Source organism: Neodiprion lecontei, chromosome 2 (genome assembly GCF_021901455.1).
Source record: "Neodiprion lecontei isolate iyNeoLeco1 chromosome 2, iyNeoLeco1.1, whole genome shotgun sequence".
Taxonomy (NCBI): Eukaryota; Metazoa; Arthropoda; class Insecta; order Hymenoptera; family Diprionidae; genus Neodiprion; species Neodiprion lecontei.
In genome coordinates, this window is record NC_060261.1 from 6,074,747 (window position 1) to 6,092,084 (window position 17,338).

The window sequence follows — 17,338 nt, forward strand, 5'->3', positions numbered from 1 at the left end:
CAACACTGTAGAAGTGTAGAGACTGTTGTTACTAATATATTATATTATTATATAATATAGATGTGGTAGCTGTATAACAATTTGCCAAGAATTTATTCATTCATTTAAAAGAAAGAAAGAAAAACTGAGAATGAAATTCTATAATACCCGAATCTAGTATTATACTGTATATTATACGTGTCTTTGCTGTTATTATTATTATTATTATTATTTGTATAAAGATTTTTACCACTCGACTCATTTTGTAATTGAAGTATCGCCTTGCTCAATAAAACAGTTGACTCGTTGTTACAATACGATTTTTAATCCCCATCAGTATACTGATTGTTACGAATTTACTGCGATGTTATCCCGAAAATAAATCTCAGCCGAAGAACATTGGGTTCGCTGCTTAATTGATTGTATTTAATGTCGAGCTCAATGTTTTCAGCATTGATACCAGCATTACCAAATTATTTAGTATGAATTTCAAATTTATAAAGAATCATTTCTGATAATTTGGGAATGAAAGATGAAAGTAAGAAAACGTTTTAATACCGATACCATCTGTTGGTAAGTCTGAAAATTAGCAAACAACAACTGTAATACCGGTAGTCGATAAGACTGTGAAATCCTGCATTATCGACGATCAAAGATGAGGAATTCAGAAATTACCAACAGAAAACGGTTATTGTTTAGATATTTTGTACTCAGAATTTTAATGCGGTTTACGCTAGGTTTATGCATGTTGATAAACGCTGCGAATGGAAGGGCGGAGAAAGAAGAGGGGGGTGATCGTTAGTGTTGGTTTAGTTTTAAGAAAAACGTAATAAACTTAAATGTCAGAATCCGAGATATGTCTTAAATTCATTGCAATGGCACGATGACACGTGCTGAGGTGTATTCGTCATGTTTTTTTGCTGCTTTCACATCGAATCAATCATGTCAAATTTGGGAAAATATGGAAATAAAGTCCAAGTCGACTACAAAGCTCGCCTCGAACACAAATTGTATCTGGTAAGTGTCGTTTCTTTCGTTTCAGAAGCATTTCTACATTTATGCATCAGTATTTATACATTTCGAGATTGAAAACAACGATCAGCTAGCTGTTATTTTGGAAAAGCGACATCACGATTTATCGTATTGCGCGCTAATATTTAACCATTCCAAAGTGAAAATATACGAATAAAAATAACGTACAAACTAATGACACACATATTTCATCAACCGTTGATAATAAACCTACGAGTCATGACGTAATTGAGTTGTTTATTCAGATGTGGAAATGAGTGAATGCAAGGAAAAAAGAGCAGAAGGGAAAACGAGAAATTATGCAAGTTGCATTACACATAAAAAAAATGATCGATTTATGTAAGATTTACATAATGTTTTTTTTTCCAGGCTCGAGAAAATCCAGAGCCGGTATTTGATATATCGGAATGTGCGCTGAAGAATGTTCCGTCTGGTATATATTCTCTGTGTAAAGTATTTAGGAAAAAAGTTCTGTGGATGCAATGCAACAAGTTAAGTTCGCTGTCAGGAGGTGGTGCCTTAAGCGATCTATCCCTTCTCACAGTATTGGATCTACACGACAACTGCTTTACTTTTTTACCGAGCGATATAGCTTACCTTACATCGCTCAAGGTAATCTAATGCAATTCGGAAAACGCGATTGCGACTCGCTCTACTAATTTATTGAAATGCAGATTCAGTCACCTTGAGAACATTTTTTTTTAAACTCTGATAATTTCAAGGATGCGTCTGAAATTTCAATCGAGCAAGCTTGATCAAAAACACGAGTTGCCACTGATAGTGAGTTACGATTATGAATTCCGGAGGTGTGAATGAAACCAAGTAAAATTATGGTTAAAAATTGTGCTAATCTATTAATTTATTGTTGGAACTTGTTTAGATCAAGCTTGATCAATTAAAGTGTTCAGGTACATAAAAGAAATCAGCGATGTGAATAGACATTCAAGCTTTCTAAAATATCGTTAATTGGAAAAACTTTGATAACATTTTTACCAACGAAGTGAATCCTAAAAAAACGTGATTTTTCTCAGTTAAAAATTTTTTTTCTATTTAGAATTACAGTTTCTTCGTGCAATAAAAATAACATCTCAAACATAGGCTTTTTTCTAGCATTATTACAAAATCAATGTATTAAAGTAAACGCCTGCGATTCTACAAATTTCGTGAAAACCAAGTTATCTTTGTAAAAACCTTCAATTTGTTTGATCTAGCCAACCATCGTCAGTTGCCAATAACAATAATAAATGACAGAAATAACTTTCCCAAAACCCTATATCTTTATGAGTGACATAAACGTTTTTTTATTATGTGAGTAATAAATTTTGTATGTACTCAATTTATCAAAAGTAATTCATAGTGGTTCTTTCAATGAGACATCGATAATGTCACTAACAAATGTGGATACTGCACAACCGTACAGTACGAATGTAAATTGTTGATTATTTTTTTGCTTGCAGGAACTGTATCTACAAAATAATACGATCAGGAAGTTACCAATTGAAATACTCAATCTAACAAATTTATCAGTTCTGAATGTCGCTCAAAATAACTTGAAATATTTACCGGAACCAATGGGAGAGCTACGCCGGCTCACCGTGCTTGACATAAGCCATAACAAACACCTCGATAAGCTACCAAAATCACTAGGTTACTCACAGTTGTTATCAGAGATAAAAATTGAAGGACTGACACTTTCTTACCCACCACAGGACGTAATATCTGGTGGCGTTGTTATGATAGTTGCTTTTCTGGCTAAGGAATCTGGAGTTGAATACACCCCGGAAAATTGTATCCAAACAACGAACACCAGTCGAAATTCAAGCTCTGACAATAGACAAATGAGCTATCAGAATGTAGACAATGATATTCAGGTTCAACTTATTGATATTTTTCATCGATGGATCTATGTTGTAACCACTGCACCGCCATAGTTAATCATTTTATAATTTTCCATTTTTAGGCGACGTTAATGAAGTTAGAAAAAAACAAGGCATGTTTTTACGTTGTTCGTAAGCTTCATTTATTTTTCATTGCAACATTATCCTCATAGCTTAACGCACATTGTAGGTTCCAAATTATTGCTCACTGTTCATACATAATTAATATTTACTCATAACTACCTATTTCAATTTTCATATTTTATACGTATTCGGTAACCCAAGGTAAATTTCTGAAAATAGTCGTTGAAGAAATGTAAGAACGTTATCATTCGTGAGAATTTTACTTTACCAGTTTAAATGATCAATTCATTTGCTATTCATTCCTTCATTGCACACTTTTTGTTTCTCTTTGGATGTAGTAATGTGAGCGTTTTGTTTTCTCAGCACTTTCAATTTGGGTGCCGAAATTAGCTTGATGTGTAGCACAAATTTACTCTACTAACAATATGTATTTAATTCAGGAACACCGACAACACGCGCTTTTAGAAGTGGAGAAAAATATTCGCGAGCAACAAAAATATGAGCACGAATTGCAGTCCTCAATAAAAGCTCACAGAGAAAAGGTGAGAAAAACTTGTTGAAATCCAATTTCCATTTTATTTAATACTACGAATTCAAAGCTACTGGAGGATTTGGCGTTGCAACAAACACAGTTGGAGCAAGAAATCGAAAAGGTTCAACAGGAAAGAGACAATGATCGGGCACGCTTGCTATCTTATATTTATAATGGTAAAGCACTGGTTATTGACGACTGTAATATAAAAAAAAAATTTTTTAGATAAAAACTCATACTCCAATGATATTTCAGCTGAAAAAGAAGCTGACAATGTGATCAAGGAATTCCTGCATCATAGCGAAGAAGAGAGACAGAGCCAGGCAGAACTTTTGGAGAAAGAAAAACTCGAGGAAGTTCAATTGCTGGCGGCAAGTCATTCGGCACAATTCAATTTGCGTACAAAAGACACCCTCAGTAAGTTAGAAGATTTTTGTACAACAATACTGATACATTTTGACATGAAATAAAATTCCTATATATTATTTTTTCAGGCGCTATGGAAGAGTTGCTGGGACAGGAACTGCTAACTGAACAAAAACTTGAAGAGTATACCAAATTCCGTGATTATACCGCCCAATCTTTACTGGGCTTGTAAGCATTGAAAAGAAAAACTGATTATCATCTTCAGACTATTTAATTTCACGAGACTATTAATTTCTAAATTTCATTACAGAGAAGTAAGAAACAATGATCACTTAACGCAGATAGTACAAGATCAAGAAAGAACAAGGCAAGATTTAGTAATCAGTCTGCGTAAAGATGAAGCACTACAAAAGGCTGCTGTCACTGCGTTACTTGAACGCAGTGATACACGCTCCTGGAGTATCGTGCAACAAGTTAATCTTGTTCAAGCGCAGCTTGCGAATCTCACCGCCATTGAGTTGGAAAAACGAAAATTAGAAACAAACCAGCAGATCGTAAGAAATTCAATTACTGCAATCATCCGTGAAAATTTATCTAGATTATTGCAACTCCTATGACATACAAAAGCAAATATCCAATTAATCATATTTGAAACTTTCTCTTTCAGAATGATATCGCTGACAAAAGGGTGACCTTGAGTATCATTCTTATGGACTTGTTACAGCAGCAGGAAAATCGGAGACAACAGCTAATAGAAACCATTAATCAAATTGCGCAACAGCAACATACAGATGTAATATATTTAATATCTTCTTCCACATTTGAAACTTTTCAAGTTTTGAGCATAGATTTGTGCGGTAATTGTGGTATCGAGCAAAAATAACTGAACATTTACGTTTTTACTATTAAAGAGTTCAAGAAGAGGCAGCCAATTCTGGCTAATGCAATACCAATCACTCATGGAAACCAGGCCTCAAGGCTTACTGGAGACACTGGAGCCAATGTTAGTCAGACATTTAGCTATTGCAGGAGTGATGCATTGTCTCCCATTTTTGAGTACAATACAGTCACTTTTGCCACATATTACTCATGAGGATCTAATAGAGGTGAGGACATAAAATTATCAAAGAAAATGGAAAACTATGAATCGAAATCAACTTCAAAAACTGAATAATTTGGCAATTGTTTTTTCACAGGTTGGAATCAAGAGCGCAAATGATCGAACAGCAATCATATTAGCTACAGAAAATTATCTAGCAGAGAAAAAGCTGCATGCTAGCGAGCATTTACACGAGATACCATCTGTCGTACCGTCTGCTCCAGAAGACGAAGTTGGCACAAGTTCTAAGATGGATAAAAACGAAGATTCACAGGGCATAAATTCCACGGAATGTGTTATCTGCCTCGACATGGCTGTGAGTTTCATAATATTCAGTTTCAAAATTGAAAATTTAACATGTTTCCTTGTAATGCGACAACCTGTTTCATTGCATATTTCAGTGTCAAGTTATTTTCCTTCCCTGCGGACACATGTGCTGTTGCACAGAATGTGCGAATAAAGTAGCAACGGAGTGTCCAATGTGTCGCAGTGTTGTTGAGCGTAGAATAAGAGTTTTAACAACATGATCACAGCGATATGTTCTACAAAACTCGCACAACATTTGAAGAATGTTTTAATTAGTCAGACGATTTGGTGAACTGCAAAGTGTGAAAGAAAACAACGCCATACCCCTGTTTTGTATTATGAAGACATAAAAGTTGGTTTGTAAAAATATTCTATCTTTTATTTTAAAATATCTATTGTGTTATGGTTGATGCAAGTAGATCCTTGGATAAAATTTTCATACTTGCATCACTATACAGACTAGACTTAATGTGCGAAGCTCAAGAGAACATGATGTTTCCAAGAAAATCATTGCATATTTATCCAGTATTTAAAAATAGTGTGAACATCTCAGAAAGCCAATGATAAAAATGCTTGGATAATATCTTGTTATTTCTACAGCTTTCTTTGTGTACTGAAATAGAGACAGAATTGAATGTGCAAGACAAACAATTTTTATTATAAAAACCATTGATATTTTTCATGGTGATGTATATTTCATTCTCAAGTTAAGTATCAAAATATTGGACAAGTTTCAACCAAAATCTATGATTCAAGTTGATGAGCACTTATCGAAAATGCAAATCATAAATATCTATGTATAATATTTATATACATTTGATATAGAATTTTTAATGTCTATTTGCTTATAAATTTTTCTATCAAAATTACATTTCTCAAAGAACGATATTAAAGAATTTAAATGTCCTTAAAAGTTTCTAAACTACTGTTAAAATATGAATAGTAAAGCCAAGTATGAATACAATTACTAATGCAGGATATGAAAATGATCCGAAATTATTCTAAACTACGAGTAATGGTAAATTTTTGCTAAATAACATTTAAGTGGTACTACTCGTTAAGAATGCCTAACTATTGGAAGGCGATGCTATATATATATACATCGCAGTTAATTCAGATGAAAAATTCTTTGATTACTAGAAATAATTAGAATTCGTTCAATTTTAATAAACAGCGCTGATCAAGAAAGGACGGCTTGAGTAGTCAATAATTTTATGCTAGTCTTTCTTTGCCTGTTTTGTAAACATAAAGTGCCATATATACACATACAATTAATTCTTACATATAAGATATTATTGCGATGTGTTTACCTATGTAAAGTAAGTAAACGGAACTGAGATATAAGCTAGGCATAAGATATAACTTTATAATATAGTGAAGGAGAAAACACAAAGTAAACCAATATTACAGAGCGAAATATGGATTCGATAGGCATGTCTCTAATTGATTAGACTTGCTACTATTGTTAAACAGAATACTAAACACTGTTCGTAGTGAAATGAAAAATTCCATTAATTTAGCATAGAATGTTCGAATTGTAGTCATTTCCTATACTGCACATTCTGCACTTGATTTAAAAATCCACATAGAAAGAACATTGCTAATCTTTCTTATTCTCATACGGAGTTTTAGAACATGCGGAGTAAATGTTTTTTAACCCTATAGTCTATACCTACCATTACTGTAAGCTCGCAAGATTGTTCAATTATTGATCTAATGATATTGAATGAAAAAAAAAAAGAAAACTACATATATATGTATATATATATTACTATGTATATTATTATGTACCCATTGAGATACACACTTTTACGAACGATTTCTGCATAAATATTATGTAATCTATTTACTCTCACACCAATATTGTCTTATATACAATTAATAAAATTTTCTGAGACTGTTTGCATATTGTTCGTCATACAATTCAATGCCACAAACTATTGAATTCGTGATACAATTCAAAAAAGCGGAAGCCTGGTGACTCACCAAAACTTTGTCAGAATAGTATGCAACCCTTCCATCACACGACCCACTTGTACAAAATGTATTGCAGTAATGATTTTGTAAAAGCACAGGTGTCACATTAACGATTCATAATAATGTCAATTTGGAAAAGGAGAAAGTAATAAAACATAAGTAGATACTTCGAGGGGAAAAATAATAATAATAATCAGGATTTGAGTGAAAAAAAAAAATATTCTTATATTATTCAATATAAATTGTGGTTTACACACAGCCTATACATATACTTAAGTTAAAAATCCGATGTATTAAATAGTGTGTGAATGTAAAAAATGCAAAAAAAAGTAGAAGCTACTCAGCGTCTTCGCAAACGATTTCTTCCACTTCTTCGTCATCTTTCTTCTGTTGTTTTCTCTTTGTAGTCGCATCCTTTTTTTCCTTTTGTGACTTTTTGAAATTTTCCAATGCCTCTTGGAGCGGTTCAAGAAATTGGTCAAACTCAATTTCTTCAATAGCTTGAATAACGTCAGTACCACTGATAGTTTTTCTTTTTCCTTTTTTAGCGATTGTATTGGCAGTTGACGTAATGTACAATATAAAAATCGAAGCAGCTTTTGCGACCGCCGCTCGTGCTTCCTTGCCAATATTGACTCCGTCCGGCAGAGATTCCTTAATTATTCTTGTTACAACAGCATTAGGGAGATTCAAGTCTTCTAATCTCTCAGCCATCTATTGAGGTGAAGCATTATTCGTTAATTCGCGAAGAGAGAATTTCAAAATTATATTGTCGTGAAATATTAAAACACGTTTTACAATGGCAGAAAAGTCGTCGAAAAAAGTGAGAGAAATTTTGAGGTTATAAAAACTACGATACCGAGAATTTAGACAACGTGATGAGAAAAATTGATGTACTTACCTTTAGCTTTTACGATTGAATGATTTTCAACGGAAGGTAAATAAAAAGTAGAATATCAGCAAGTGGTGACGTTTCAATTGAGTTTTACTTCGTTTTCGCCGATATTTCAATCAGATTTTATAAGTAATTATTGTATCACCGAGGGACGCGACTGTGAATTTGAAAATCAAATATAAACATGTCGTGTATTCGCTCCATAAACTTCATTCGCGGTAGGGTGATGTTTTTTATTTTATTTTTTTTTTTCCATCATGCGATCCTGAGACGCCATCTACAGGATTTTACAAAGTACCATATTTTCGTCTAGTTTTCGTGACTCATTGTCAGGACATTTGCAAATGAGTTTACGAACACGCCCAAGGTTTCTGCTTCGTAGTACGGAATACGTCGTCTGCATTTCACGGATTGAATTGATTTGACACAAGAAAATTTGACAGTAATATTTTTGCGGAAAAACAAAGTGATTTTACAAACGTGAGCCAACATTTTGAGAAAAATGTCGAAAATGGAGGAAGGAATGGCCCACATTCGGCAGGCCGAAAAAAGGTGAGATTTTTTTCTTAGTACATCAATCCAAATTAGAAAAGAATTTGATCATTTTAATTCCCTAACCAGTAAAAACGTACCATTAATTTAGATCATAATAATTTATTAATTTTCTCCCCTAGTTTAAAAACGTCACTTTTAAAGTGGAGACCTGATTTTGAAATCGCTGCTGATGAATACTCCCATGCGGGTAAATATACCATGCGATAATATATTTGCGCGCCTCATTACTGTCAATATTTAATCTTCTCCTTCCACTCAACAGCCACCTGTTTTCGAAATGCAAAAGCTTTTCAACAGTGCAAGGAATGCCTAATGAAGGCTTCAGACTGTCACAAACAGAACAGATCGTATCCTTTCAGACATCGATCGGTGTTTTTTGAATTTTCATGGTTTACTTTTTTATTAACGATGAATTCTATACATAATTTTCTTATGTCGAAATCGAAAGTTCTTGAATCAGTATAAAACATGCAGATCATGCGTCATAGTTTTCATCTGTTTCGACGAAACAATTTTTTCTCTGGTTTATAGTTAAATCCTTAATTAGTTTAATAGATGGTTTCACGCTGCAAAGTAAGTATGGCCAATTGACTCAAAGACTCAAGCAGACTTTAAAACTTGGAAAACGATGCTTGGTTTATAGAAACTGAACATACGGTATTTTATCAAGTGGATGAAAAAAAGCGAAAATGAAAAATATTTTCCAAATACAGAATGATAAAAACCAATGTATGCAAATCAACATTGTTTTTGTTTCAAACAATTATCTCAAGTGTTAAAATAATTTACCGAACCATATTCGTTTTAATTTGATCCAGATCTAGATCAAACCTAGATCAGATCTAGTCTTAGCATTCTTTGCCATGGCTATGATTTTACTCCCAAATTGTACGAAATTGATATAAAACAAATATCCGTTTTCATAAGTATAAAAGGCTTTCTAAAAATAGTTTGCATAAGCACCTTCAAAAAAAAAAAATGTTGAGCATACAAATAGTGGTTTCATAAACTAAATAAAGTGACTAAAAATGTTGTGTAGGAGTATGGAACAGGCACTTCTAGTGTGCAAGGAATTAGGAAATTTAACCGAAGTACCGAAATTGGCACATTCTGCATGTTCGTTATATCAGCAACACGGCTCACCTGAATCAGGTGCTTCGGTACTGGATAAAGCAGCTAAATTATTGGAAGCTACTGAACCCGCACAAGCTCTGGAGTTGTACAAGCGTGCAGCTGATGTTGTTATGGTATAAGAAATAATTTCATAATGACAAAAAGCCTGATAGTATTTCCAGCGTTAGAGATTAAAAAATAATACGGCTATAAAATGTTACAGAGTGAAGACAGTCCGAGACAAGCGGCTGAATACATGAGCAAAGTAGCTAGAATTCTAGTAAAACTAAAAATGTACGATCAAGCTGCAGACGCGATTCGTAGGGAGATTGGAATGCATCAACAGATAGATCACACTCCGTCTGTAGGACGACTAGCGGTAGCACTAGTATTGGTTCAACTCGCCAGAGGGGATCAAGTGGCAGCAGAAAAGGCGTTCAAAGAATGGGGAAACTACTGCGACGTTCCCGAGGCAAGTAGACTAAAGGAATCGTTATTAATTAAGGCATGTAAAGGACGTATAATAATGTAAAATTGGCATTTTCCACAGGTACAAACTCTGGAAATGCTACTACAGGCCTACGACAACGAGGATGCAGATTCTGCAAGGTCAGCATTGAACAGTCCTTTCATCAAACACATGGATGTAGAATACGCCAAATTAGCAAGAGGGCTTCCTCTGCCGCAAGTAGAATATGCAGTTCCACCGGCTGGTGTTCGACCAAATGCCGCAGCTTCTTACATATCCCCAAATGCTACCAAACTTACTAGCCAAGCGACGGTTGAGGCTGAAGTTAATCAGGTAATAGTCGCTGGGCTCGAGTTACATTTTGTGAACAGCTGTTGAGTACAACTCTCGATGTGTTCATCTGAAGTAAGGTTTATCACCATAAATTGTTAAAGACGATATATTCTTTTTTGCAACAGGAAGACAATGCTGCAGACGTTGCTAGTGGACAAGTCGGTCAAGGCAATCCAAAAGCAAATCCGATCATAGAGCCAAAAGAAAGTTCAACAAAAGAAGAAGAGCCGGAAGATGAGTATGAAGGGGGACTTTGCTGATTTGTTAAATTTTGACTGACGCTATTGTTTAAGTATAAGAATCCGTAGTAACATAAAGTAACTGTCGATAGGTGGTTATTGTTTGTGAATTATTAGCTACTCAATATCTTCCGCTTTACTCTGCATTTATATTTACTACTATCCAAATAGTGTATAAACTGTTGCATTGACGTTTGCATCTATTACCTATGATTCAAATAGCGCCAATGGTGCAATACTCGTATGCAGAGATAAATTTGTACAACGATATGTTGATTATTGTAGATGCCTGGCAAAAATACAAATATTTCTGTCGCGCACGTGATTTAAATAATATGCACAGAAAAATTATGCAACTTACATTTTGCAGTAAGATTTTCTCCATTATCCTTGAAATTTTAAATGCGAATATTTCTTAAACAGTTGTTTCAAATTTTTGTTAGTAGTCTATTTTGTTTAAATAGTCTTAATGTATCGATAATGATGAAGCGCGAACTTTCATCCATGATCGGCGAGACATTTAAATATTCCAATTACATGAGAAAGAAATCATAGTGAAAGATTTTTACTATGCAAGATGATTGAAAATCTGGACATTTGCCTACAGTTATGCCAATCAGAGGATTTGATTAGAAACCGTTTTGCCGGAGTGATTAATTATTTGTAACTTTATGAAAATGAAAAGATTAATCAAACATAGGAGTAATAAAGTGAATCTAATATGTATCGCTTTAATTTATTTAAATATACTGTACGATAAGTAATGTTTGATTTTTAATTGTAAAACAACTAATGTATGTCACATAACAATTCCTTGTCAAGACAAAATAAATAAAATAAAGTTATTCAGTGATTCTAAAAATAAAATTCACTTCCATCATCGAGCCTTCGGGGATTCATTCAAACTCACATGCATGTAATTTTTGGCTATTGTTAGTCGGTCGAGTCAAAAAAGATGCGAAGAAAAGGTTTAAAATGTGAAAATGTGGATGATCGAGTTCAATTTCATTGAATCGATATTTGTTTTGTACAAACAAAACGCAAAAACCAATATTTTTTATTTATAAACTCAGTTATTAACAACTTCAGAGAGAGCTCGTATGGTTGAACATTTTCCTTTTTTACGCCAACTTTCAAAAATTTCTGTACATTTCATTTGTAAATGGATATTCTACAAATCATACCTAAGATATATTTTTGATAATAACATCATAAAATAATTATTGTTTAAATAATTTGTAGAATATTCATTTACAGAGTGAGCGATAATACATCGAAATTGAACCGTTGACATGGTTTTGACCATTTTTCGAATATATCATATTCCGAAACTTGTTTTCAAGAAGTTTTCTAAAAAGGGTATAAATATAACGCTTCAATAATATTTACCCAACTTTGCGTGAAATTCAAAACTTTAATACTCTGTCAATAGGTTACGTTTCAGTGGTCACACGCGGCTCAATGCACATATATTATACAGATGTAAACATGCCGAGATTTGAAAATTACTCACCCGTTCTTGCTATGAAAAATCTGTTGACATTAGCTAGTAAAATTCCACGTTCGTCGAGTTTTATCACCGGATCACTTTATAGCCTTTATGTTCACTTATCCACAATTGCAAAATCAGATATCAGAATTGTTCAGAATTCATGAAAAACCCGCGGGAACCTCTAAATACCTAGCCACATCTTTCAGCTCACTACCACACACTACTCACTACGTAATTCGTGTCTGCCTATGGTTCTGCCGTGTCCGCCACGGTGCTCGCACCGAATGGCACCGAACTGAACTGAAATTACTGAAATGAACGGAGTGTGGGTTCCCTAGAATTAGAATCCACGGTGAAAACTGGCGTAGAGTGCAGCACCGTCAAGAGTTGTTGCGTTCCACCCGAGTTTTAGATACCAATATTTAACGTATGTGTGAGATAAACCAGCACTGCAAAACAAAAATTATCGTCATATGTCAGTCTAATCATGTTTTTTTATATTACTATTTATTTAAACTATCTGTAAGGGCGGTTCGGACGGTTTAAGGAATATAACACATTACCTGAAAGAACGTGCGTTCGGAAACTAATTGGCAGCGCTAAAAACTCTCTAGAACAGAGGCAAGGTCCGTAGATAGACGAGTGGACATTGGAAACAGCCCCCTGACACTCACCACTCCTCGTATACTAAAAAATTGTACGCGTCTTGTCCCCGTTTTTAGTTCCTCTACGTGGCGTTAGTAGTAGACTTCTGACACGCTCGCTGCCCTCGCTGACTGCGCGCAAGCTCGTCAGATAACTACTAGCGCCACTAGTGGTCGAAATTGGCGGCAGAATCGAGGGACATTATGCAAACCACTTTTAGCACCGTGTGTCAGGGGGCTGATTGGAAAGATTGGAAGGTCTTTGCGTGGTCGCCAATTTTGTTCCAATTTGCGTATAGTGTGTACATTTTATACTACAGTCTGACAATGGAATCGCTATTTTTGTTCCTACGGAAACTTCCTTATGCACAGACCTTCCTTTGTCCACTCGTCTATCTACAAAACTTGGACAGAGGCAGAGCTACCCCGAACTTAGCAGCGCAAAAGTGATGAAATATTGTTGACAGAGTACCTGGAAGCTAGTTTTTTTGGAATGCACCTTTTAAGATTCGATTCGCCGGATGGTAAGGTTTTTGGATGCTACCTCCATGTGTACCTATATGCTCGATGAATAACGTTGGTAACTCGGAAATACACGGGGAATCCCCATCTTTCCCATTTTCCGTGTATGCATGTCTATGACGCAGGATGCATAGGTGATTCGCTGGGTCGATTGGGATATTATTTAGCTCAAGCGTTACAACAATTCCAAAAACTTAGAATCATGAGTGATATAACCGCGGATGAAGAAACAGGTATTTAATCAACATTTTAATTTACATTTAAGCGACTCGATATTCAACAGTAGGCATTACTCTACGTGGTCCCTACATGTATGTATGTACGTACGTAACCACCTCTGCGCAGTGAAGCTTAGATCACCCGTTTTCAAACAAAAATGAGCATCCTTGAATTTTTTCAAGATGCAATGAACCGAAATGACAGTCAAACTTATTGTTCAATACAAAAAGTATTCTATCGAAATTCGTGGCTTTGTGTGAACGTAATGCTTCGACTTTTTTTTTTTTAAGTTTGTACGATAATGATCAGGTTATAGTATATAGGCGGCTATTTTGTTGACATTTCGCGGTCTAACGTAATTAATTTAGGTAGAATAATTTTTATATTGATGTCTCAATAAAATCGAAGTTCACCATATTGGTCAAGAAGACTCAGAATAATTAATAATGCTGGCATAACTTTTTAATGTTTTATAGTAGTTTCCTCTGCATCTCAGGAAAGTTTGGAAATTGATACGAATCGTCAATTTAGAATGGAACTCAGCTGTCCGTTCACTTGGGACATGGAGGATACTATTAAAAGTCGAATTAAATTACTGGACACAATCGAATATCGTTTGGAAACTGTTACTGATATACAAGACGATTTTCCAGAATTTGTAGTGATATATCATCTTTTGCTAGTGTACGAAAATACATTAAATGATGAGCTGTCGGCTGCCACCCAATGCATTATGGATGCTGAAAAGTGTTTGACAGATATTAAAGAAAAGTTTGTACCCAAATTTCCGTTTTAACAATCTAGTATCACCAATATAAGTTTATATGTTGTGGCTTGTTGCACTTCAGAGTGAATTCACATGGATCGCTTCAGATATTTCAAATATTTGCGTGTCCTTAATTTTTGACTGATCCATATGTTTATTTAAATAGTTTACCAGAACTGGTTATAAAACCGGTCAAGCTTACCAAATTACATTATATGAGGTTGAAGATAGTAACGTTAATGTAACGAAACATCTAGTGAAAAAATCATAAATGCGCAATTTTAGAATAACTTTAAGGAAGTTGGCTTTTCAAAATAAGAGTATGTTTTGTTTATCATGGTTTACTAAATTTCATACATTTCTAAAGGTGCAAAGTAACGATTTTTCCTAAACATGCATCGTTACAGTAATGTTACTGACTTATTCATGCTTCATTTTATTACTGAAATTTTCTCTTTCAATACCAGGAAAACACTTGTAAACGTAGAAAACGTTTTGCAACATATTTTAATTGGAACGAAATACCATGTGCTCACGAAGCTGGAACAGTTGAAAGAAACGAATGACCTTTTGAAGAGGATTTGTCCTATTGATGGCATGAATAACGTGGAATTGGCTATGTTGAATGGATGCAAGTGTTTAGCCTGGTCACTGTATAATGCAACCGACAAATTGAAGGCGATAACATATGCACAGAAAGCTATTGAATACGAAACTGACAATGGCAAATGGTATTTTTTGTTGGGAAAAAATTACAGAAGATTGAGAAGGAGGGATAATTCTCTAGCTAACTGGCCAAATCAACAAGAAGCAAAAGCCTTCGAGACAGCTTACAAATTTTCAAAAAGAGTTTTGTTCGGTGTATCTTTGGCTCAAATGTATCGAGAGTCTGGAAACTACGATGAAGCTAATAAAATCTATGAGCAAATTTATGCTCTTAAACCGAATTGCACCAAAGTGCAACTGCAATTGGCCCTTGGTTTTATACGAATGAAAAAATGTCGATTGGCAAAAAATTGTTTGGATTTTGTAGCTGAAAAGATGCCTAACTCTCCGGCATATGCACACTACATGGGTATATATGAGGAAAAGTGCAACAGAAATTTTGAAGTAATGGGTTATAAATTATGTCCAGTAAATGCCAATCCGTCCTTACTTGCTTTATTAATATTTCAGCTGGGTGTTTTCTGCATTGATTTAAACCAAAGTATCATTGCAAATTACGAAAAATATAATATCTAAAATATTATTGTCCATAGATACGTGAAAAGCAGAAGAATAACCGTTTAATAATTATTGATTGAATTTCTAGGCTGCCCTTCCATATTATACAACAGCAATACAGGGCACAAATTTTGCGGCAGAGTGCCAATACATGAAATGTAAGAAAATCGTTGAAGGTGTTTGGGATCCACTACCGTACATGTTGGAATTGTTGAATAAATACGCACAAGACTCTGATCATGTAAAACAACAGATAAACATTACAATTGGATCGTATTATCTCTTTGAAATGCAGGACATTTTAAATGCATGTCAATATATTACCAATGCTATAAAAATTAAACCAAATGCTAAGGCACTAAGGGTATGTAATTAATGTACAGACATTATCAATGCATTCCAAATATGAACATATGATATGAATCATTTCAAAATGTTCACGTTTAATATTAATCATAAAACCAAAAAATTATATGAATAATTTTAACATTTGGATTTTTCGCATTTCAGGAACATTTTGATTTATTCCGTGGATACAGAGTGAATATATACCATGTATTGGCAAAAGAAATTGCATTCGTAAAACAAACCAAGTCGACAATTTTCAGTGATGATGAAATGGAAATATTGAACGACACAGTGCAGCTCTGTAATAGGAATTGTGAAGATTTACCTTCAATCTCTACATCTGAATTACACACGTCGAGTCAACCATCGGCAAAGAGCTTCCACGATTATCATCGAGGTTCTGTCAATGCGAAAGGGAATAACAGAAGTGAAAGAGGTCGTACAAATCGAGGCTCTGCACCAAATGTTACTCCGAGGTGGCCGGCTCGTGACACCCAAAATTATGCCAGAGGATTTCATCAAGGTTCTGTGAATGCAGAAGGGATTACCAGACGTGGTCGTACATCAAATCGTGGCTCTATACCCAATCATATTCCGAGAAATGTTGATAATACCCAGGGGCGTGCTCAAGGATGCGGGAGGACAAGCCGTGAGTTGCAGAGTAACCGAGGCAGTTGTAAGGAATCGCATTCGTTGAGTGCAACCAGAAATACAGGAGGGTCCGGATTCACAAATCGTGAGCAAGGCGTGCAAAAAATGAGATCTTTAAGTCATAACGTCTCATTGTCAGACAACGACGGTGAAGCAATGGTATCGTGTTCCCTTGTGAGAACCTTTAAAAATCTAGATATGCAAAAGTGAGTTTACCTCACGGTAATCACTTTGAACGTTCGGCTGAAATCATGATGTAAACCATTATTACGAATTCTATGAAAATATTTCAGGTTGAATTCTTTAACGCACAAAGTTATTTCGTGTGTATAAAATATCATGCTCAGCAAATATCTGAATCTGAAAAAGTTTCATACTGTTGAGTATTATGTTTTGTTTCTAATATCTATTTTTACTGAAGAGTGTTTATTTTGTAAGATAAATTTGAAAGTGTATCGTTAATATTCATATATTTTCCTGTGTAGTTTTTTTATTAATTAAGAGAGAAAAAAAAAACAAATAAAATTTATATCAACAGTTAACAAATACGTTATACTGAATTAATTTATTTAATACAAGTTTAGAATGAATGCTAAATCGAAGCATCGGTAATAAA

At 34.5% G+C, this 17,338-nt stretch overlaps 4 protein-coding genes across 9 annotated transcripts; 3 read left to right on the top strand and 1 right to left on the bottom strand.

Annotated features, from left to right (window-relative positions):
* The first annotated feature begins 739 nt into the window (after positions 1–739).
* Positions 740–7,087, top strand: LOC107222529 (E3 ubiquitin-protein ligase LRSAM1). Of its 4 annotated transcripts, none has more exons than XM_046730597.1 (13): positions 740–996; positions 1,381–1,623; positions 2,469–2,882; positions 2,972–3,016; positions 3,413–3,514; positions 3,572–3,680; positions 3,760–3,921; positions 3,999–4,098; positions 4,181–4,424; positions 4,538–4,663; positions 4,782–4,976; positions 5,067–5,285; positions 5,371–7,087. In XM_046730597.1, the coding sequence occupies exons 1-13, from the start codon at positions 889–891 to the stop codon at positions 5,494–5,496; spliced, it is 2,193 nt and encodes a 730-aa protein (XP_046586553.1). In that variant the 5' UTR covers positions 740–888; the 3' UTR covers positions 5,497–7,087. The 4 variants fall into 4 exon arrangements, with proteins under 4 accessions (XP_046586553.1, XP_015517431.2, XP_015517430.2 ...); XM_015661945.2 differs by having other exon boundaries at positions 741–996; positions 2,972–3,001; XM_015661944.2 differs by lacking the exon at positions 2,972–3,016 and having other exon boundaries at positions 741–996.
* On the bottom strand, positions 6,315–8,376 carry LOC107222520 (DNA polymerase epsilon subunit 3). Its single transcript, XM_015661929.2, has 2 exons — positions 8,154–8,376; positions 6,315–7,966 (listed from the first exon to the last, which is right to left on the bottom strand). The coding sequence occupies exon 2, from the start codon at positions 7,964–7,966 to the stop codon at positions 7,589–7,591; it is 378 nt and encodes a 125-aa protein (XP_015517415.1). The 5' UTR covers positions 8,154–8,376; the 3' UTR covers positions 6,315–7,588.
* Positions 8,377–8,504: 128 nt separating this feature from the next.
* LOC107222531 (gamma-soluble NSF attachment protein) lies at positions 8,505–11,794 on the top strand. 2 transcript variants are annotated; one of them, XM_015661948.2, is made up of 8 exons: positions 8,505–8,699; positions 8,822–8,889; positions 8,965–9,049; positions 9,258–9,275; positions 9,742–9,949; positions 10,039–10,287; positions 10,366–10,617; positions 10,743–11,794. In XM_015661948.2, the coding sequence occupies exons 1-8, from the start codon at positions 8,650–8,652 to the stop codon at positions 10,875–10,877; spliced, it is 1,065 nt and encodes a 354-aa protein (XP_015517434.2). In that variant the 5' UTR covers positions 8,505–8,649; the 3' UTR covers positions 10,878–11,794. The 2 variants fall into 2 exon arrangements, with proteins under 2 accessions (XP_015517434.2, XP_046586560.1); XM_046730604.1 differs by lacking the exons at positions 8,822–8,889; positions 8,965–9,049; positions 9,258–9,275.
* A 1,554-nt stretch (positions 11,795–13,348) lies between these two features.
* On the top strand, positions 13,349–17,263 carry LOC107222530. Of its 2 annotated transcripts, none has more exons than XM_015661947.2 (5): positions 13,349–13,747; positions 14,213–14,504; positions 14,967–15,609; positions 15,812–16,087; positions 16,234–17,263. In XM_015661947.2, the coding sequence occupies exons 1-5, from the start codon at positions 13,621–13,623 to the stop codon at positions 16,930–16,932; spliced, it is 2,037 nt and encodes a 678-aa protein (XP_015517433.2). In that variant the 5' UTR covers positions 13,349–13,620; the 3' UTR covers positions 16,933–17,263. The 2 variants fall into 2 exon arrangements, with proteins under 2 accessions (XP_015517433.2, XP_015517432.2); XM_015661946.2 differs by having other exon boundaries at positions 13,351–13,747; positions 14,210–14,504.
* The last annotated feature ends 75 nt before the right edge of the window (positions 17,264–17,338 follow it).

Coding starts and splice junctions, on each gene's coding strand:
- LOC107222529 (XM_046730597.1), top strand. CDS start 889: ATGTTTTTTTGCTGCTTTCACATCGAATCAATCATGTCAAATTTGGGA. Junction 2,883..2,971: donor ATGTAGACAATGATATTCAG/GTTCAACTTATT, acceptor TTCCATTTTTAG/GCGACGTTAATGAAGTTAGA. Junction 3,515..3,571: donor TAAAAGCTCACAGAGAAAAG/GTGAGAAAAACT, acceptor ACGAATTCAAAG/CTACTGGAGGATTTGGCGTT.
- LOC107222520 (XM_015661929.2), bottom strand. CDS start 7,966: ATGGCTGAGAGATTAGAAGACTTGAATCTCCCTAATGCTGTTGTAACA.
- LOC107222531 (XM_015661948.2), top strand. CDS start 8,650: ATGTCGAAAATGGAGGAAGGAATGGCCCACATTCGGCAGGCCGAAAAA. Junction 8,890..8,964: donor TGATGAATACTCCCATGCGG/GTAAATATACCA, acceptor TCCACTCAACAG/CCACCTGTTTTCGAAATGCA. Junction 10,618..10,742: donor TTGAGGCTGAAGTTAATCAG/GTAATAGTCGCT, acceptor TTTTTGCAACAG/GAAGACAATGCTGCAGACGT.
- LOC107222530 (XM_015661946.2), top strand. CDS start 13,621: ATGCATGTCTATGACGCAGGATGCATAGGTGATTCGCTGGGTCGATTG. Junction 13,748..14,209: donor AACCGCGGATGAAGAAACAG/GTATTTAATCAA, acceptor AATGTTTTATAG/TAGTTTCCTCTGCATCTCAG. Junction 16,088..16,233: donor CAAATGCTAAGGCACTAAGG/GTATGTAATTAA, acceptor TTCGCATTTCAG/GAACATTTTGATTTATTCCG.